Source organism: Lactuca serriola, chromosome 3 (genome assembly GCF_051521515.1).
Source record: "Lactuca serriola cultivar US96UC23 chromosome 3, Lser_US96UC23_V15, whole genome shotgun sequence".
Classification (NCBI taxonomy): Eukaryota; Viridiplantae; Streptophyta; class Magnoliopsida; order Asterales; family Asteraceae; genus Lactuca; species Lactuca serriola.
In genome coordinates this window covers 243,481,392-243,504,244 of record NC_136410.1, presented here as the reverse complement: position 1 = coordinate 243,504,244, position 22,853 = coordinate 243,481,392, and the positions used below count along the sequence as shown (strand labels likewise).

General features: G+C 37.6%; 1 protein-coding gene across 3 annotated transcripts; it reads right to left on the bottom strand.

Moving 5' to 3' along the window:
- Nucleotides 1-16,113: 16,113 nt before the first annotated feature.
- On the bottom strand, nucleotides 16,114-22,589 carry FRS3 (FAR1-related sequence 3). Of its 3 annotated transcripts, XM_079032041.1 has the most exons (7): nucleotides 22,316-22,583; nucleotides 21,538-21,636; nucleotides 19,159-21,115; nucleotides 18,915-19,004; nucleotides 17,617-17,766; nucleotides 17,026-17,142; nucleotides 16,114-16,522 (listed from the first exon to the last, which is right to left on the bottom strand). In XM_079032041.1, the coding sequence occupies exons 3-7, from the start codon at nucleotides 21,049-21,051 to the stop codon at nucleotides 16,478-16,480; spliced, it is 2,295 nt and encodes a 764-aa protein (XP_078888167.1). In that variant the 5' UTR covers nucleotides 21,052-21,115; nucleotides 21,538-21,636; nucleotides 22,316-22,583; the 3' UTR covers nucleotides 16,114-16,477. The 3 variants fall into 3 exon arrangements, 2 of the variants coding, with proteins under 2 accessions (XP_078888167.1, XP_078888166.1); XM_079032040.1 differs by lacking the exon at nucleotides 21,538-21,636; XR_013703094.1 differs by lacking the exons at nucleotides 16,114-16,522; nucleotides 17,026-17,142; nucleotides 21,538-21,636 and adding an exon at nucleotides 18,612-18,710 and having other exon boundaries at nucleotides 17,631-17,766; nucleotides 22,316-22,589.
- Nucleotides 22,590-22,853: the final 264 nt, after the last annotated feature.

Below are 22,853 nucleotides of genomic sequence, written 5' to 3'. Positions count from 1 at the left end.
GCTATACATACTCCAGTTAGAATATATATCCTAGAAGAAAAAAAAATACAACTACAAATGAATCTTAGGCACGTCTGAAGCGTGGAAGATCAGCCGGTTCCAAAGATAAAAATCCTCGAAAATGAAATGGAGCAAATACAATTGATGGTCCAAAAGAGAAAACAAAATCTCTTGAAAATATTAATGAAGCTCTAGAAGAGCCCAATGACATAACAAAAGAATATAAGGTACCTGAAAAAAATGAAAATGATGAGATCTCATCAAATTATGTCATCACAAAAATAAAATGGTACCAACATAAGACAGAAGTCAACGATAATTTTTCATATTATGTTCCGTGCGCGATTATAAAGAAAATGAGGATCTTGAACCTAAATCTACTGAGAAATGTATGAATAGAAAATATTGACCAAAATGGAAAGATGAAATAAATAAAGAGCTTAATTCTCTTACTCAACGAAAAGTTATTGGAGTTGTAGTCCATACACCAAACATAGTATGAACAATGGGACACGAATGGGTATTTGTGCGCAAAAGAAACGAGAAAAATGAAGTTGTGAGATATAAAACAATACTTGTTGCACAAGGTTTTACCCAAAGGCCCGAAATTGATTATGAAGAAACGTATTCTCTGGTAGTTGATGCAATTACATTCAGTTATTTTATAAGTTTAACAATATATGCAAAACTGGAGATGTGTCTAATGGATGTATTTACCGCCTATTTATATGGTTCACTTCAAAATGATATTTATATGAAAATCCTACAAGGGTTTAAGGTGCCAGAAGCACAAACTTCTAATTCTCATGAAGTATATTTGGTAAATTAAATAAATCTTTGTATAGACTGAAACAATCTGGCCGTATATGCTTCAATTGTTTTAGTATATTTCTGTTGAAAGAGTGCTATAAAAATGATCCATTAAGCCCATGTGTATTCATAAAAACATCCAGATAATAATTTATTATAATTAATGTTATTGTAGATGATTTGAACATAATTGGAACTCCTAGGGAATTGGAAAAGGTCACTTCTTGTTTGAAAGAAATTTTTGAAATGAATGATCTTGGTAAGATGAAATTCTATTTGGGTCTTCAAATTAAGCACACAAAAATGAAGTTTTTGTACGTTAATATCTAGAAAAGGTGCTAAAAAGGTTTTATATGAATAACTCGCATCCATGAGTGTGACAACCCGATATTTCAACTCTTTGTAATGACCAAAATGGGTCAAGTATTGTAACCACTATTGAGTAATAAAATTTACTTTCATAATAAAATTTACAAATACTTCTATTTAATTTCCTTCTATGTTTAAATGTCTTTGAACCATGATCGTACGTGAAAAGAACGCCCAAATCCGACTTCATATAGCGAAGTTATGATTTTTCCAAGTTCGGCTTAGCAACAGACAACTAAAAACTCGAATCGGAGATCGAGCGACTTTTGGCCGGAATGACCTAAACGAGAATCGAAGGTCTCGACAATGGTATTCCAGCGGTAAAAAGTCTGGCAAAAACCGACATCAGATAAAGAAGTTATGAATTTTCAAAGAAATTCCTTAAACACGATGGGTTTATAATAAATAATAAAAAAAATAATTTCGGAATTTGCCGACGGAGTCTAAACGAAAGTTGTAGAGCGTAGTCTCACCTATGCGTGGATATAAAGACCATCGAAAACGGAGTTCGTATGAAGAAGATATGAATTTTTGAAGTTTATTAAATAAATAAATTATTTATTTAAATCAAAATTCGGACATTATCCGAAGGGGAGTCAGCGTCCTCATCCGAGGTACGCGCTGCGTACCCCTGTACGCCCTGCGTAACCAAGAGGATTGGCCTCTGATCGTCCACGTCGCCCTATCCGAGGAATCCGACCCGTCCGACCCGTTCGAAGCGCCGACCCGTCCGACCCGCCGTCCCATCCGACCCGCGTACCCAGCAACCCGTCCCATCCGAAGCCGAGGCAGTCGAGGCTTCGGTCATGCATGACGTACGCGTACGCGCTGCGTACGAGCGTACGCCCCGCGTACCGAGGCAGACCAGCCTTCCTATAAATAGGATGCGAGGGCTTCCGAGAAAAGGGCTAAATTTTCTCCTTTCTCTCACAATCTTGCCTCGTTTTCCGTGCCCGTTCAAACCCGAAGCTCTGGTCTTTTTGCTCAAGTCCCGAGGGTCGATTTTACTCCCGAGATTCCCGAGAATCCCGAGGAAAATCCGTTTCCCGAGACGAAACTCTGCCTGATTTTCCATCTCGCTATCTCCAAAACTTTCAAGTGAGTTTCATACCCCCCTTAATCAACCTTTTTAAATATTCTAAATGCTTTTATATGCTTTCAAGGGGGGGGGGGATTACAAGTAAAACACACGAGTATTATCGTGTGTTACATAAAGAAACTCTTTTATATGCTGTTATATATCCAAATCACATGCGATTTATAAACGTTTAAGGAACTTTTATATATACATAATATATGTTAAAATAGCATTCTATCTTTTGAAATATAAATTCGTTGTAATGCATGTATAAACTAAACTTTTCTTAGATTATTCTTGTCTATCTTAGACTCTACACCAAAAATCTATGCTTTCATAAACAAGTGATTCCTTTTCTAGGTATTTCTAAACAAACAAGACACACTTTTAGAAAACTATAATAGGTATAGTTTTACGAACAAATTTCTAACTCCTATGTACTAGAAACATGAATTTCAAGAAGTTTACTTTCGTATACAAGAACAAACGTAACATTTTAACAAGTAGATCTGTTTTTATACCACGGTTTTGTGAGACACTAACTTCATGTACGTTCGAGTACACATTTCAAGTCCTGTATTATATACCAGAATCCCTTGGAGGGGGAGCATGGTGTTTGTGTATAGATCTATACGGGCTTGACAACCCGTGCCCTGACTGTTAGCTGCAGTCCACCGTTTGGGGTGACAAACGTCATAACATTCCAACGCCTGAAGAACGTTGTGTATAGGCATTCCGAGTCAATAGTATGGTTATAAAACTCACAAGGGGTATTAAAAATGCATTGATTTACAAGGTTTTCAAACTCATTGGTTATTTTACACTTACATACATTTTGGAGACAAACATTGGTCTTGAGTGAAGGCTACTTTTATACTAGTAGAAAATATAGGATTTTCTAAACACATACAAACAAAGATAAAACATTTCATTTCATTCAAACATTGTCACTTAAATACTTATGAAATTCAGTAGCTTAAATGCTGATCTACTCTTTCAAAATTACTTGTATGTCCCAGGAAATCAGTAATTTCAGGTATTCATTTCGCTTTTGATGAAGGGATGCTGCGGCGCCAGTTTAATCTCGTATTTTTGACATCATATTGTAATTGAGTTTTGAACATGTAACTTTTGACAAATGTAAACTTTCAATTATATATATGATGGTTGTATTGCTTTCTTTACTATGTATTCATTTGTTACGTTACCACATGAAGTCATCCGCCCCCGAACGTTTCCGCCGTTCAGGTTTGGGGGTGTGACAGATTGGTATCAGAGCAGTGTTTATAGTGAACTAAGTATATCGAACCACATAAGATATACAAACTATAAATGCTTAAGGGACTAATACTCTCTGACAAAACAAATTTTCTTTTTACGCTTAAGCAGCATTTCGTTCAACTTAAATTGATAGTTCATTTAAGTACAATTACATGCATACAACAAATTATTTTCATGATATCTAACTATACAACAAGTATTTAGACAAGTTGACACTACGATTAAGACTCGATATATGTAATCTGATTTGGGACAAATATAGTGTGATCAACTATATTTGCCCGAGATTGGACCAACGTATATCGAGGAATGATCGTAGTAAGCAACAAGTCAAACCTTACCAAACCATTACAAGAATCAAACACAAGAATTAAAATACTATAGGAGTATTTGCGATCTAAACTAGTTTAACTTACATGTTTTGCATGTTCCGACTTTATTCAATTCTTATAACCCTATTTCTCGTACAGTCAAATGGCTGGATTTCACCACCCTAGCGACCCCTACTTTCCCAACCAAGGCAACGGAGGATGGATCGAAGATGATCCCGAAGAGGACGAGGAACCCATAGAAGTGGGTGATGACTCCGGTACCGACTCAGAGCCGGAAGTTATCGATCCACCACCCATTCAATCTCCCATCTTCGTAAGGAACTTTCAAGGACCGACTCCCGTCTGGGGAAGTCACCTCCACCATTGGAGCCAACAGCAAAACCTACGCCCTCCCTAAGGCATGTGCCGGGACTTCTATGATGTCCGCGGCGGAGGTTCTGCTGATCGAGCACTCCCGGTAATGGTGGGTAAGTTAGCCAATCAGTCCTATCAGTCTGGAGTTCAAGCTAGTCGACTCCGGGATATCAACGTGGAAGTGCAGGTTCACACTTCTGACATCCGTAGGCTGGACAAGATGCAAGACAACGCTCAATTCCAAACCGAAGCATTTCAAGCGCAAATGATTGCAGCCCTCGCCGAACTAAGGGAACAACAAGCCGCTTTTGATAGGCGTCTAATGGAGTCGAAGCAATCAGATGCAGAGTCAAGCTCCAAGCGCAACCTTCGACGCAAGTAGTGCTTGTCAAGGACTCAAATTTTGTTATAGCTTAGGACCTCGGCTAAAAGTCTTTAAATTTCTCGAACTTTGTAATCGGAGACCCTTATAGGGGTCAAATTTTCATGATCGTTGTAACAAATTTTATATTAATATAAGTGGCACTATTACTACTATGTTAAGTATTTTGTTTGAACCTTGAATGGTCTTTGTGAACCCAAATACTTGTTTCATACCTTCAGTCTTACAAATAACTTTCATTCTTCTATTTTAAGACTCATACTATCATCTGTTGTTGAACTATAGCGATTTAGTTCATGAGACACATACATTTTCTATTCTATGAAATTCTTATCCTTGTCTTTTCAACCTATAGTTGAAGGATGCCTCCGCGTAGGAATCCAAGGTGAAACAACGGTGAAGAAGCACCTGTACCACCACCACCTCCACCACCCCAATTTGATGCTGTAATGTTTCAAGCAGCAGTCACCGCAGCGGTGGCAGCTGCCATGTCGCAAATCAATAACTCGAGTGCTAATGGCTCGGGATCTGGCACACACCCATCCAACCATGGCGAGAGTCATGGACCACCGCGAGAATGTACCTATAAGGACTTCACTAATGCCAAGCCCCGGATATTTTATGGAACTGGTGGTGTGATGGCCCTGAGGCAGTGGATTGAAAGGACGGAGGCAGTCTTTGAAATCTGCTCTTGTCCCGAGCACAACAAAGTCAAATTTGCAACTTTCACCTTTATTGATAAAGCTTTGACCTGGTGGAATGGCCACGTTAAAGTACTTACCCTAATCGTGGCAAACTCCATAAGCTGGGAGAGCCTGAAAGCCATGATGATGAGAGAATACTGCCCACGGGGAGAGATTCAAAAGCTTGAACACGAGCTATGGACTCTCGGAATGGTTGGTACCGACATCGCTACTTATACCAACAGATTCTGCGAGCTGGCAATTCTTTGTCCAGATATGATTGCTCCAGAGAGCAAGAAGATAGAAAGGTACATCTGGGGACTGACGCCCCAACTTCGATCAAGCGTGTTAGCTTCCAAACCTGACACCTTTGAAAGTGCTAAGGAACTGGCACAATCTCTGATTGACTACGGAGGTCATCAGAACTCAACCACTCGTGTACCAGAACCACAGAAAGGAAACAACAACAGCAACAACAACTACAACAACAACAACAACAACAACTATAGCAAGAAGAGGATGTGGAATAAAGGGAAGGGTGGGTCTTCCCAAGAATCCGCAAAGAAACAACTGGTTTCAGTGAATGCTGCCACTGTACCTACTACAGCCCCTACAAATACCTACCCAACAAAGCCTTATATAGGTAACCTCCCAAAATGCACCAAATGCAATTACCACCACCATGGACCTTGTTGAGAAATGCAGTGTGCCAACTGCAACAGGAAAGGACACACAGCCCGTTTCTGCAAGGAACCCGCAAAGCCGATCACTCAAGTTCCCGGTGCGGGTGTAGGGTAGGCTTGCTACGGTTGTGGCGAGGTGGGCCACTACAAGAGGAACTGTCCTAAGGCAGCAGGCACCAGAGGTGTGGGACGAGTGTTGGCAATAGGCCACGACGAAGCTGTAGCTGACCCAACTATAGTTGCTGGTACGTTCCTTCTCGATAATTCATACGCATGCATATTATTCGATAATGGAGCTGAGAGAAGCTTCGTGAGTCAAAACTTTATTCATTTACTTAAACCTAAACCTAGCAAGTTAGAAAAATCATTCACTATAGAGATGGCCAATGGAAAAACCGAAAACACTAATTACATATACATGGGCTGTACGTTAACATTAGACGGCCATTCTTTCCCAATCAATCTCATGCCGGTTCAAATTAAAAGTTTCGACGTCATAGTCGGCATGGATTGGTTGAGTCTTCTTCGCGCCGACATCATGTGCTTTGAGAAAGCAGTCCGTCTTAACCTCCCTAACAACGAAACATTAGTTATCTACGGCGACAAATCTAGTACAAACCTTCGCATCATTTCGTGCATCCAAGCTCGAAAGTGCTTGCGGAAGGATTGTCGAGCATTCCTAGCACACATCGTTGATACAAGTCAAGAACTGAAGGACATCAAGAGCATCTCGGTAGTACGCGACTTTCCCGATATCTTTCCAGAAGAACTACCAGGATTACCACCACAACGCCAAGTTGAGTTCAGAATCGACTTAGTTCCAGGAGCTACCCCGGTAGCGAAGTCGCCTTATCGTCTTGCGCCAGCAGAGATGCAGGAACTTTCCAGTCAACTTAATGAACTCCTTCAAAAAGGATTTATAAGACCAAGTTTCTCACCTTGGGGAGCACCGGTCTTGTTTGTAAAGAAGAAAGACGGATCGTTCCGTATGTGCATCGACTACAGAGAACTGAACAAACTTACTGTCAAGAACCGCTATCCTCTACCCCGTATCGACGACCTATTCGATCAACTTCAAGGGGCGAACTACTTCTCAAAAATAGATCTACGATCCGGATATCACCAATTACGAGTTCTAGAAGGGGACATTCCAAAGACAGCTTTCCGAACTCGTTATGGACACTACGAATTTGTAGTGATGCCGTTCGGATTAACCAATGCACCAACAGTATTTATGGACCTAATGAATAGGGTATGTCGCCCTTACTTGGATCAGTTCATCATCGTCTTTATCGATGATATACTTATCTACTCTCGAAGTGAGGAAGAGCATAGTCAGCACCTACGAAAAGTCCTAGAAACACTGCGAACGGAGAAACTCTATGCGAAGTTCTCTAAATGCGAATTTTGGATTCGAAGAGTCGAATTTTTAGGTCACGTTGTTAGCGAGAAAGGTATACACGTGGACCCCTCCAAAATTAAGGCTATTGAGAACTGGTCGGCACCAAAGACACCTACAGAAATTCGTCAATTTCTAGGTCTAGCTGGCTACTATCGCAGATTCATAAAGAACTTTTCGAGCATTGCGAAACCTCTTACTACATTAACCCAGAAAGGTGTGGCTTTTGACTGGGAAGCGAAACAAGAGAAGGCATTCCAGACACTAAAGCAGGCCTTGTGCACCGCACCGATACTATCCCTCCCCGAAGGGATAGAAGACTTCGTAGTGTATTGCGATGCGTCAAATCAAGGACTTGGTTGTGTTCTTATGCAGAGAGGGAAGGTTATCGCTTATGCCTCCCGACAGCTTAAGACACACGAAGTGAACTATACGACACACGATCTTGAGTTAGGAGCAGTGGTATTTTCTCTGAAGATCTGGAGGCACTACTTATACGGAACAAAGAGTACTATTTTCACCGATCACAAGAGCCTTCAACACATTTTCGATCAGAAGGAACTCAACATGCGACAACGACGATGGGTTGAGTTACTAAATGACTACGAATGCGAAATTCGTTATCATCCTGGCAAGGCCAACGTAGTAGCTGACGCCCTCAGTCGAAAGGAATACACTGGTCGGAGGGTCAAATCTCTGACTATGACCATCCATTCCCACTTATCCACACAAATTAAGGAGGCACAAATGGAAGCTTTGCAACCTGAAAATGTGGCAGGTGAATCCCTGCGAGGAATGGAGAAGAATCTAGAAGTCAAGGGTGGCGGAGCCTACTATCTCATGGACCGAATCTGGACCCCGAAACATGGTGGTTTCAGAAATGTAGTCATGACCGAGGCTCACAACTCAAGATATTCCGTTCACCCGGGTTCAGATAAAATGTATCTGGATCTTAAGAAACTGTACTGGTGGCCTAACATGAAAGCAGAAATTGCTACCTTCGTGAGTAAATGTCTTACTTGCGCTAAGGTTAAGGTCGAGTATCAGAAACCGTCAGGATTACTACAACAACCAGAGATACCAGAATGGAAATGGGAGCGGATTACTATGGAATTCATAACCAAGTTACCCAAGACGACAAGTGGACTCGATACCATATGGGTCATTGTCGACAGATTGACCAAATCCGCGCATTTCCTACCCATCAAGGAGACTGACAAAATGGAGAAGCTTACAAGAACTTACTTAAGGGAAGTAGTGCGACTGCATGGTGTTTCGATATCCATTATCTCCGATCGAGATAGTAGATTCACTTCAAGATTCTGGCAGTCACTACAAAGTTCCCTGGGAACTAGGCTAGACATGAGTACAGCCTACCACCCACAAACAGGCGGACAAAGTGAGAGAACAATACAAAATTTAGAAGATATGCTGAGAGCCTGCGTGATTGACTTTGGAAAGGCATGGGATATTCATTTACCCCTTGTCGAATTTTCATACAACAATAGTTATCATACAAGCATAAAGGCTGCTCCGTTTGAAGCCCTCTATGGTCGAAAGTGCAGATCCCCTCTGTGCTGGACTGAAGTTGGCGATACCCAGTTAGCTAGAGGAAGAATTCCTGAAAGCACTCTCACCGGTCCGGAGATCATACGTGAAACGACAGAGAAGATCGTTCAGATTCGTGAACGATTGAAAGCCTCTAGAGACCGACAGAAAAGCTACGCTGACCAAAGGAGGAAACCTTTGGAATTCCAGGTAGGAGACCACGTCTTATTAAAGGTCTCACCGTGGAAGGGTTTAATACGATTTGGAAAGCGTGGGAAACTAAATCCAAGATACATAGGGCCTTTCGAGATTCTTGCCAGAATCGGCCCTGTGGCTTACAAGCTTAACCTACCGCGCGAGCTTAGTAACATCCATCCAACCTTCCACGTCTCAAACTTGAAAAAGTGTCTGTCCGACGAGACTCTTGTTATTCCACTCGACGAGATCGAGATCAACGAGAGCCTCAACTTTGTGGAAGAACCAGTAGAAATCATGGACCGAGAGGTCAAACAAACAAAACAAAGTCGCATACCCATCGTGAAGGTTCGCTGGAACGCCAAGTGGGGACCTGAATTCACATGGGAATGCGAAGATCAGATGAAACAAAAGTACCCTCATCTCTTTCATGTTCACTAGTATCTTTACTACTTTAAATTTCGGGACGAAATTCTCTCTAACGGGGGGATGATGTGACAACCTGATATTTCAACTCTTTGTAATGACCAAAATGGGTCAAGTATTGTAACCATTATTGAGTAATAAAATTTACTTTCATAATAAAATATACAAATACTTCTATTTAATTTCCTTCTATGTTTAAATGTCTTTGAACCATGATCGTACGTGAAAAGAACGCCCAAATCCGACTTCATATAGCGAAGTTATGATTTTTCCAAGTTCGGCTTAGCAACAGACAGCTAACAACTCGAATCGGAGATCGAGCGACTTTTGGCCGGAATGACCTAAACGAGAATCGAAGGTCTCGACAATGGTATTCCAGCGGTAAAAAGTCTGGCAAAAACCGACATCAGATAAAGAAGTTATGAATTTTCAAAGAAATTCCTTAAACACGATGGGTTTATAATAAATAATAAAAAAAATAATTTCGGAATTTGCCGACGGAGTCTAAATGAAAGTTGTAGAGCGTAGTCTCACCTACGCGTGGATATAAAGACCATCGAAAACGGAGTTCGTATGAAGAAGATATGAATTTTTGAAGTTTATTAAATAAATTAATTATTTATTTAAATCAAAATTCGGACATTATCCGAAGGGGAGTCAGCGTCCTCATCCGAGGTACGCGCTGCGTACCCCTATACGCCCTGCGTAACCGAGAGGATTGGCCTCTGATCGTCCACGTCGCCCTATCCGAGGAATCCGACCCGTCCGAAGCGCCGACCCGTCCGACCGCTGTCCCGTCCGACCCGCCGTCCCATCCGACCCGCGTACCCAGCAACCCGTCCCATCCGAAGCTGAGGCAGTCGAGGCTTCGGTCATGCATGACGTACGCGTACGCGCTGCGTACGAGCGTACGCCCCGCGTACCGAGGCAGACCAGCCTTCCTATAAATAGGATGCGAGGGCTTCCGAGAAAAGGGCTAAATTCTCTCCTTTCTCTCACAATCTTGCCTCGTTTTCCGTGCCCGTTCAAACCCGAAGCTCTGGTCTTTTTGCTCAAGTCCCGAGGGTCGAATTTACTCCCGAGATTCCCGAGAATCCCGAGGAAAATCCGTTTCCCGAGACGAAACTCTGCCCGGTTTTCCATCTCGCTATCTCCAAAACTTTCAAGTGAGTTTCATACCCCCTTAATCAACCTTTTTAAATATTCTAAATGCTTTTATATGCTTTCAAGGGGGGGGGGATTACAAGTAAAACACACGAGTATTATCGTGTGTTACATAAAGAAACTCTTTTATATGCTGTTATATATCCAAATCACATGCGATTTATAAACCTTTAAGGAACTTTTATATATACATAATATATGTTAAAATAGCATTCTATCTTTTGAAATATAAATTCGTTGTAATGCATGTATAAACTAAACTTTTCTTAGATTATTCTTGTCTATCTTAGACTCTACACCAAAAATCTATGCTTTCATAAACAAGTGATTCCTTTTCTAGGTATTTCTAAACAAACAAGACACACTTTTAGAAAACTATAATAGGTATAGTTTTACGAACAAATTTCTAACTCCTATGTACTAGAAACATGAATTTCAAGAAGTTTACTTTCGTATACAAGAACAAACGTAACATTTTAACAAGTAGATCTGTTTTTATACCACGGTTTTGTGAGACACTAACTTCATGTACGTTCGAGTACACATTTCAAGTCCTGTATTATATACCAGAATCCCTTGGAGGGGGAGCATGGTGTTTGTGTATAGATCTATACGGGCTTGACAACCCGTGCCCTGACTGTTAGCTGCAGTCCACCGTTTGGGGTGACAAACGTCATAACATTCCAACGCCTGAAGAACGTTGTGTATAGGCATTCCGAGTCAATAGTATGGTTATAAAACTCACAAGGGGTATTAAAAATGCATTGATTTACAAGGTTTTCAAACTCATTGGTTATTTTACACTTACATACATTTTGGAGACAAACATTGGTCTTGAGTGAAGGCTACTTTTATACTAGTAGAAAATATAGGATTTTCTAAACACATACAAACAAAGATAAAACATTTCATTTCATTCAAACATTGTCACTTAAATACTTATGAAATTCACCAGCTTAAATGCCGATCTACTCTTTCAAAATTACTTGTATGTCCCAGGAAATCAGTAATTTCAGGTATTCATTTCGCTTTTGATGAAGGGATGCTGCGGCGCCAGTTTAATCTCGTATTTTTGACATCATATTGTAATTGAGTTTTGAACATGTAACTTTTGACAAATGTAAACTTTCAATTATATATATGATGGTTGTATTGCTTTCTTTACTATGTATTCATTTGTTACGTTACCACATGAAGTCATCCGCCCCCGAACGTTTCCGCCGTTCAGGTTTGGGGGTGTGACAATGAGTAACCCAAAGGTGGTAAGGCAATTAGATGCCAAATAAGGACCAACTTTAGCATCATAAAAAACATGAAAATCTTCTTGTTCTCGAAGAACTATATCTTAGTGCTATTGGTGCACTAATATATCTTACTATTAATACAAGACCTGATAAAGCTTTTATCGTAAACTTATTAGAAATATATAGTTCTTGTCCAACAAGAAGATACTGAAATAGCGTCAAACACATTCTTTGATATCTTTGAGGTACAATAGATATGAATTTATACGAATCAAATTCATAAAATGTGAAGTTAATTAGTTATGCAGATGCGGGATATTTATCTGATCCATACAAAGCTCGATCCCAAACATTTATTTATTCACTTGTGGAGGTAACATAATTTCTTGTCATTTTGTTAAACAAACTTTAGTTGCTGCTTATTCTAACCATGCAGAGATTATAGCAATTTATAAGGCAAGTCATGAATGTATTTGGTTAAGAATTTTAACTCAACATATTTGCAAGGAAGAACTTCTACCAGGGATGTTCCAACCATACTATATGAAGATAATACAACTTGTATAGCTCCATTCAAGGAAAGATTTATCAAAGGAGACAGAACCAAACATATATAACCAATGTTTTTTTCACTCATGATCTTCAAAAAGAGCGTGCCATCAACATCTAGAAAATTCAATCCAGTAACAACTTTCCTGACTGGCTTACTAAAGCACTTCCTACATCGAAATTTGAAACGATGGTACGAAACATTGCTATGTGGTGCTTCAAGAAAATCAAGTGATGTGCTAATCAGGAGGAGTTGGAAACATATTGTACTCTTTTCCTTAGCTATGTTTTTCCCATCGGGTTTTCTTAGCAAGGTTTTTAACGAGACAATTGTTTCCAATATCTATTATTAATCATGTACTCTTTTTCCTTAATAAAGGGTTTTTCCCATGAGGTTTTACCGATTAAGGTTTTAACGAGACATGATACAATCGTCATTCAAGGGGGAGTGTTATGAATTATTATTTAGTGAATGACTATTGGATTCTCCATATTCCCCCATTACTCTCCATAATTAGTGCACATTATAGCAAACATTATTATGTGTTTTATGAGTGTAGTTATGCACCACTATAATGAGCATTCATATCATACATCACCTTTCACCTTCTTTGTCTAGTATAAATAGTGAATATTATGTATTGTAAAGTTTGATGATTTTCATCACAAGTATTGAAATAAAAGTTCTTTCTACTCTCATGACTTTCTTTATTCTATAATTTATCTTGTTATTTGATCATATTTTATAACAATTAAGCATTTTTAATTATTATATATTTTTATAGTTTATATCTATAAATTAAAATTTTGTATTTTAATTAATAGATCAGTCAATAAAAAATATTTTCTTTATTCATTATGTAATTATTAACCATTATAAATCTATAATTGTTTATATATTGTCTTACAAAACAACTAATTAGCCAAATGCCAATTAACCTTCGATCATTTTTATCCTTTTCATATACGACTCAAGTTATACTAACCGGTCTCTACAACATGTATGACTACAATGACATTTCAAGACAACATATCGTGAAAAACTGAATATAATATATTATGTATTAGTGTGTATATATATATATATATATATATATATATATATATATATATATATATATATATATATATATATATATATTTTCATTTGGTAAAATTTTGGAATATTTTTTTTTTAGTTTAATATTTATTTTTGTATACGAAATTTTATTTAGTTTAACTGGTAAATCGAACCGAATAAACCATAACCGAATTAATCACAACCGATTAAACCAAACCTTATTTGATTTGGTTATGGTTGGCTTTAAGATGTAAAAAAACTGAACTGATTAAACCAAAAACCGAAAAAACCAGCCGAATAACACCCCTAATTCCATTTCCACATTCACTAACTCCATTGAGTATCGTAGTGAAGATGATTCAAAATAGGGTCGTCTCTTTTAAGATATAATCAATGATATGATATTGTAATTAAACAATAATATTCAATTAAATCTAAAATAAAATTATATATTATACTTAATTTGGTTGACTTGAAAAAAATTAAGAACTTCAACCCAACCCATTTAATTAAAAGAGTTAACCCATTTAATTAAAAGAGTTTGATAGATTGACCCATGTAGTTTGATGAGATCAACTCAATCCATTAATTTTAGATTAAATTCGAATTAGATTGAAGTGTTGAATAGGTTTTTATTGGCTCTAGATAAATCTTATATCCACGGACAAAGGATCCACATTTTCAAGAGAACTTGGTGATTCCTTGAATCTTCTCCATCCATTCCCTTCCTTGATTAGGATGATGCTTCCAATTCCACACCCAAAAGCCATTTGATAGTATGTAGAGATGTAGACACCAACCGATTTTTATGAGTTTTTAAATCATATAATCTCGGGCTACTAGCAAGAGAACTCGTTCCATGTCATGTATTTAGAAATAAACTACTTGCATTTAGGGGTGGCAACTCTCGACTCAACCTGTAACCCGACACGAACCCGATACGAAAATAAACGGGTTAGGGTTGAGATTTCTGACCCGTCAACCCGTCAACCTGCCAACCCGTTTATTTAATGGGTTGGGTTGGGTTACCTGTTTGGGTTCGCGGGTCAACCCGCCAACCCGCCTAATATATTTAATTATCTATTTATTTTAATTTTTAACAATCTAAGATCATATTATACTATTAGTTTCTATTTATCATATCCTTAAATTTTAATTTGGTATTCGTTTGTAATTTCGTATATAATCAGCCATATGATTGGGCAATGTGCCATTGTGTTGTGGGCTACTGTTGGGCTTGTGTCTCATGATCCCATCATCCATCTTTGACCTTGACTCCTTAAGTGTTGACTGTTGAGTCCTTGTGTAGCCAGCCATTACGTATTTGTGTGCCATAATAAAAAAAAATCGTTCCTCACCCGCTCCAGTCTCCACATTCACGAACGATTGAACGAAGGATAAAGATTAAGGAGTTAAAGACTGATCTTCGAAGGAAGCAACATCACGAACTCACGATTTAATCACTCATCGGGCCGATCCTCACCCGCTCCTCATCCTCTCATCGCTGTTCGCACTCACTCTTGTCAGCTTTGACGTTTTCGACCCACCTTCCTTTCTCTTTACGGTAAGTAACAATCTACACTCTACAGTATTTTTGAACAATTGAACTTTTCTGAATGTTTTGATTTTTAGAGTTTTATTTGGATGTTTATGACTTGATGTTTGATGTTTATTTTGGATGTTTATGACTTTATGTTTAATGTTTATGACTTTTAGACTTCATTTTATTTGGATTTTTCAATTTCATCTTAAAATGTGTTGCTTATTAAATGGATTATACGGGTTGGGTTCTACCCACTGACACGTGAACCCGCCAACCCATATATTTATACGGGTTATATGGGTTGGGTTAGGTTGATGTTTTCCAACCCGTTAACCCGTGACCCGTCAACCCATATATTATATGAGTTGGGTTGAGTTTCTGAATTTCAACCCGCCAACCCGAACCCAACTCAATTGTCAGGCTTACTTGCATTCTTCGTTCGCTTGTTTTTACCATATAATGACCCTATCATATTATCTCGCACTAAACCATTTATGGCTTTAAGCACTTTAAACAAAAAATAGTATAAAATCTTGTATGTAATATATGACTAAGAGCATTTAGCTAACTGAAAAACTTCCAATGCCATTTAGCTAAAAGAGCACGATTCATCACATATAAACTATCAATCCCCAACCACCCTACATCTTTTGAAGCAAGAACTTTTTTTTTTTCTTTTCTAATTGACCAAATGTAATTTCTTATCACCTATCTCATCTCCCCAAAACATACATTGGAATCTTTAAGGTTGCTTAAAACTCCAATAGGAACCTTAAATATTAAAATAAATAATTCCCCACACCATCAAGAACTGATTTTATAAGTATCATTTGACAGCTCTCCCAAAAAAATAACATTATTTGCAAATAGAAAGAAAAAGAAGAATGTAGAGCTTTTTGATTTCTCCTCAACTCTGGATGGATTTGAAGACAGGTGTCTAACTCAAGCTGAAGACCAATAAAAATTATCTTTTAATTTTACTAATAATCAAACAAATATATCTTTCAACCCCATTGAAAAGCCAACAAACATGAACATATTACTATTATCAACAACTCCTCTAAAGAGCGTTATATCATCAAAAAGTATATACAATAAATCACGGCATCAATGGAGGAAAATTCAACTAACAACAACCTACAACACCTTTACTTCTATCTCTCAACACTTTGAAACTAATAACTAGTAACAAAACACCACGTAAATTAAAAACTAATTAACCTCTAAAAACTAAAAACAAAACCCACCAATCAACACATTCAAAAGTTTGCAAGAACATTACTCGATGGTAATTTATACCTGCAAAACTTTGAAGAAATGGTGGCTCAATTGTTGATGATGATGTTTATAGAACAGAAGAAAAAAAAATAGTTGGTTCTATTTTCTTGGTTTCTTTGATGGAATCTCTGATGCTGATTCAGCCTGCAAAATAGATTCATGTTTACTTCCATGCAAATTTTCTCATGAAAAAAAAAAGCATTGTACTTTTAATTTTATTTCTTGCTAGGGCAGTGTGCTTTAAAAAATCTACCCAATTATAGCATTGCACATTTTTTGTCTTATTAGAATGTTATACAGAGAAATTTCTACCTAATTATAGCATTATAATTTCAAATTTTTAGTTATCTTGAAAAATCTGACCAGTTATAGCAATGAAAATAGCTTTGTGTTTAGATGACATTGCTATAAGTGGATAGATTTATTAAGAAATAGAAGTAGGTATAAATCAATGAAAGTATGTTGCTATTTCTTGCAATTAATCCACTTTCAAAAAGCAAATGTGAGAACTGGCAAAGCTGTGACTTTGGTTTGCCTGTAGTCCCTCCCCCTAAGAGAAGTTTATTTAAGATTTTATAATTATAATAATATGAGTTTTCCGTTTTAAATAAATAGATTTTAAAATGAAGGAACATCATAAAGCTTACTGCATTTGAGAGCTGCTCACGGATATAAGCCATTGATCTCAACATGGCACCTAATGTGTCCCTAGACACCTGAAACTTCACCTCAGATTCTCCTGTGCTAGTATCTGTATCTTGGAGCTGGAAACACATAATAACAACAGATAAATCTTCAAAACAAGATCAAACTATATGTTGATATATGTGCTGTGGATATATGTCGAATTTCATGTTGAGTTCTATGTTCACATTAGATATGGATAAATGCAAAAAATAACAATGTACTTTTATATGTTTATTATAGCATCATACTTGCATTTCTTTCTGTTACAATTTACAACATTGTACTTTCCGTTTTCTTCTTATTAATTAAAACATTGCACTCTTGAAAACCCAACCAATTATAGCATTGTACAATGAAAAATCTACTAGTCAATTATTGCACTGAAAATTACTTTGTATTTGGATGGCACTGTTGTAACTGAGTAGATTTCTCAAAGTTTAATGTTGTAATAGGAAGATATGAAAGTAGGATGCTTAGTTAATAGATAAATGAAAGTCCGTTGCTATTTCTTAAATTTTGATGGAAACAAAACAAAACATTATTTTTCATACCTTCAAATTAATAACAGCAACCCTATTAGCAGGAGCAGATAGCTGTTCATTGATGTAAGCCATTGACCTCAACATTGGCTCTAGTGTAACTGTTGAAAGCTGAAACTTAACCTCCGATTCACTTGCGGGTGTCCTTCTATAATCTTGCAACTGCAAATAACAAAACCTTAAAATATCAGAAATAATCAAATAAAATATAATCAGTTCAACATAGGAAAGCACCATGGATTCTATTCATGTTAAGGCTGTGGTTGTTACAAGAGAGAAGACCAGACAAACTTTCTAAGGCTGTTCTCAATGATGAGGATGAAAAGGGCATTTTTGTCTTTTTGCACAGATGAGCAAGTCTCTGTCCCACCTCGTTCCATATTTTTGGGTGGGACAAAAATGTAGTTTTTGTCCCATTGACATCAGACATGCATCTTACATCCATGTTTTATTGTTTGCTATCTCTTGTAACTAGTCTAAATACACAAATACAGTTAAATAAAGTGACTTAGAATCCTGGTAGGGGTAGTTTAGTCTTTTCTATTTTCAATCAGTGACTTCCATTTTAGCATAATAGGAATCAACTGGGCATCATAAAAAAAAATCACCTTTAAGAAATGCAAATAGATAGTCTCTTACTCTCTTTTGCTTCCCATGTTATCTATAAATTATTTTGATTTGGGAGATTTTACAAAAACAATGCACAGATTTTAGTCTTTTGCTGCTCTACCTCTTATAAATAGGGTCTACATAACACACATACACATATCATTTGTATGGATATGGATATATTTGCATGTATCATTTGTATGGATATGGATATATTTGCATGTATATATACACACATACATGCATATATGTAAGTATGTATGCTTCTATGCATTTATAACTTTAGACATATAGGCATATACATGAGCACATGTATATCATCAGTATATGTATGTATGTATGTGTGTATATAGGCACATACATATCTGTTTATAGATATATATGTATGTATCACGCACATGTGTTCTATAAAGTAAGCTGGCAATCAGGTTTAAAGAAAAGAAGTGTTTATCAACCGCTCTTCTCTTTGTCCACCATTTTCACCTCACCTCCATCACCTACCACAATATGAAAAATGAAGATGCTGCCTACAAAGCATTTTTCACCTTAAAATTTTGCAAAATTATGCATAAAGTTCCCACATTTATGTTCATTATAGGTTTGTCAAAAAGATATCAAATATCTTTAATAACCCACCCTTTTGAGAAACAAGCAACTATGTCAGATTTGCATATAAAAATAGTAGCTTAATATGAACATACCTTCAGGTTTATGACAGCTACTCTGCTTGCTGGAGGCAAAGTTCTATTTTCCATCAACCATGTCATCGACTTAAGACAAGGAAGAATCACCTGTGTGTCACAAAATACACTAAATAAGCAAAAAAAAAAACCCAAACCTAAAGTTTCAACCGGTTAAATACAACTTTCTTGCATAAATTGGGAAAAAGATGAAACAATCATATATCCCAAAAAGAAAAATATCATACAATAAAACATATCATACCATGTTGTCATGATGTGCATCATCACGCCTTAAGGAAACTGGAGCCATACGCGGGAGATTTAAATCCGTAACAGGTTGACCCAAAAGACCACCATCATTAAGATTAAACCTTCTTGTCACTTCATCTTGTCTTGGCCACAACAAAGGTGTCATATCTGATGTACAATTCATTTTCCGGTTATCATAACCAATCACACTCACCTGTGAATTCGCCGGAGCAAAACTCGCCACATTTGTCTTGGCGGCAGCCACCTTCCTCCCGCCATCTCTCAGGGCGGCAACCGCCACCGTAAAAGTATCCGGAGCAACCGCACCTTCCTCAGCAAATTTCACAGCTTCCCGCAACAAAAAATTGTAACGAACACCTAACGACTCGTTCCCATTTCCCGATTCTTGCAACAAATTCCCACTTTTCGCATTCCGTGTCCACCTTTTCATAATGTAATGTGAAGGAAACGTGAGCACATTTGTCACTGTAAAAACAGTCAAAATATGTCTACAAAGAATCCCGGAATACTCAAACATCTGACAACTGCAATTCGCACGTAACTCGCTCACATTAAACGAAACAAGATACGATTTCTGATCATCTTCGAATTTCGCAACACGAAAAGTACTCACATCACCATTTCCATCGATCCGATTTGCAGTATACACAAATGTTTCGACTAATTCCTCTTGAAACTTTGAAAATATTGTTTTCGTGTATAAATTCGCAGCTTGTTTCTCCATAGGTGATGGAGTTCTCAACACCGGGGTGGTGGAAATCGTGTCGAAATCAGCTTCGATTTCCTTCTCGAACGAATTCTCTAAAGCTCTTTCATATTGTCTGAAGAACATGGGAACCGTTGTGTGTTCGTTTACATATCCATCAAAAAACGAGCTTTCGAAAACGTTATTGAACGCGAAAAATGTGTCGCGAAAATAAGCCGGGACCCATTGGTGTCGAACGGAATATAACAATTGAAGCCAATCGTTTCTTCTAAGATCGTATCTATCGAGGATGAAATCCCATGCGGATTCAAACTCCGTGATTGTTTCAGTCATGTTTATACAGTTATACAGCTCGATTTGAAAATTAGGATGAATGTGACAAACATGAGCTAATCTTTCGTGACCTTCTCTTAACACATGCCATTTGTTAATACAATGACGGGTTCCCGGGAAAACTTGTGAAACCGCATCTTGGATCGATTTCTCGGGGTCGGTGATTAGGGAAACCGGGGCCCGGTCATTCATGGCTGCAAGAAAGGTCTTGAAAAGCCATGTGAATGTACATTCGGATTCATCTAGAAGCAATGCACAACCAAAGAGAATCGTTTGACCATGGTGGTTGACCCCGGTAAAAGGAGCAAATGGGACTTTGTATTGTTTGACTCTATACATTGTGTCTAGTGTAACTGCATCACCGAAATGGGAATAAGCAGTTCTTGACCTTGCATCCGCCCAAAATATATTTCCCATACGGTTATCTTCATCGAGCTGTATCGCGTAGTAAAAACCCGGGTTTTCGGCTTGGATTTTTCGGAAGTAATCGAGTAGGTTTTGGGCGTCTCGACCTAGTGAACGTTTGCTAGTTGTGTAACGAGCGGAATTGGTGATGGAATCCGGAATCTTTGATTCCGGGGTTCGAGAACTGCGGGATGTTTCGGGGGGAATCCGGTTTCCGTCCACGGATAGATACATGACACCGCTAGGAACACTACGTTTTCTTGGTCGTGAGGTGCGGGAATCCCGGGATTTATCGTGTGGTGTGGGAATCCCGGGTGGGTCTGGGTCGGGTCCACCATTGAAATCGTTATATTGGTCAAAGGCAACACCATGTTGCCCCATTCTATCCTCTTCCACCCTCATCACTACAACATCCGTGCCAAAATTCCAATCTTGAAACATAAAAGATTCCCATTTGCTAGTAGTTTGGTTTTGATCATTGTAACAAGTAATATAGAGGAATTTCCTGAAAATAAGATGGGTTAAATACAAACCACATATCATATTATCATGATGATTAAATTACTAGAGGAATTTCTGCAAAATATGATTTTAACGTGTATGATGAATTTAACATCAAAATAGCAATCCTGCTTCCAATGAATAGACTGAGATGAAAAGTTTAACAAAGTTATGGAGGTTTGCTAAGTTGTTTCATTATGACATTTTAGGGTTTGCTCTCACAAAAGGCATTGCTTTGTTTGCTCTTATGATGGTCTTTCTGATCTTATTTGTATTCTAAGATTCACTTTAAGGGGAATTTAGTATAGCATTGACACATTAGACAGAGGATTAGTATATAAAGAAGTTTGCCCATTGATAATATTACAGGAATCATATCATTAAATGAGTGGACCCTTTTGTAAGTAACAAAGAAAACGTTATTACCTACTTTCAGTTTCATTTCATTATCATGTTCTTCTATTCAACTTTATGAAAGTCACCCTCTGTTAAAAGCCTAGGCTTTATCACAAAGAGAACCAAAACCTACAACAGGATCCAAAAGACTCTTAAACCTTGATGATATACAATTATACATAATTATGTATGTGTGCATACAAGTGTAAAAAAAGATTAAAAAAGATTGCAGATATGCCATCATTCATAGTGCAAAATGATTATTTTTCCAACCATTTCTGCTAGTTACTATCCAGGAACCAACTATGATAGGCCCTAGGGGGATGTTCCATGATTCTGAGGTTAAATGTATAAAGCAAAAACATATCTAAGCTGAAGTTTAATCCTTCTTAACTTTTAATTAATTATTTGCAATGTTCAATTTCACTTGCAGATTACAAATTAACTTCTGAGTGTCATATGAGTCATCAATCACTCTATAATTTCAAACTTGACAAGATTAATCGACTCTGAACAGAAAATTCTGACGTCTTCAATTAATTATAATTATATGAAGAATATGCAGGAACATTAAACCAAAAAAAAAAAAAAAAAAAGACTAGAAAGTAAGAATACTTGTCACCATCCATTTTTTGGTATCATATTCTTCGATCAAATGTTACCATTCTGTATCAAATTGATCGTCAAATTACGCATAAATTTCGTCAGATGATACAATTTGCTTCAAATATATGCAAGTCGGAACATATAATCTATAAACAAATACAGGAATATGCGTATATATGTGTATGTATATGTGCATATGTACCTTTGCTTGACCGGTAGGTAAAGGCTAAAAGATGATCACCGTCGTCGTTAGGGTTTCGTTTTCTCTTTTCACCGGCGAGAGATGGTTGCGGAGAGGAAGGAGGAGAGAGTGAGTTAGGTGGCGCACAGATTTGGGATGACAATAGTGGACGCGCTGTGGTGATCGTTGGATTAAGATCTAACGGCTGTTACGATTTAAGGAAGAATGCCCTGTAAATTTGATGGGCAGAGTCAGCGGTTCGGACCCAGTCCCGCGAAGCACTGGAGCATAAATACTGGATGGACATAATGTGGACGTCTACATGGGACCATTAGCCTTGGTATGATTGTATCATTTAGACAAAACTTCATAAATGGTCCATATGGTTTTCAAAAATATCAAGTTTAATCCTTAAGTTTAAAAAACCTTACAGATGGTCCCTGTGGTTTCAAAACTTTTAACAAACAGTCCCTTAATCACATAAAAAGACTAATATGCCCTTTCTATTTCTTTTTAGAATTAATTTTACCTAATCCTATTTTAAAAAATAGAAAAACAA

Bases quoted from the DNA above. Each gene is read 5' to 3' on its own strand.
- FRS3 (XM_079032041.1), bottom strand. From the start codon at position 21,051: ATGTTTCAAGATTGGAATTTTGGCACGGATGTTGTAGTGATGAGGGTG. The intron at 19,005-19,158 runs GTATGATATGTT...TGTGACACACAG, and splicing joins ATGCACATCATGACAACATG to GTGATTCTTCCTTGTCTTAA. The intron at 17,767-18,914 runs GTATGTTCATAT...TGTTATTTGCAG, and splicing joins TAGCTGTCATAAACCTGAAG to TTGCAAGATTATAGAAGGAC.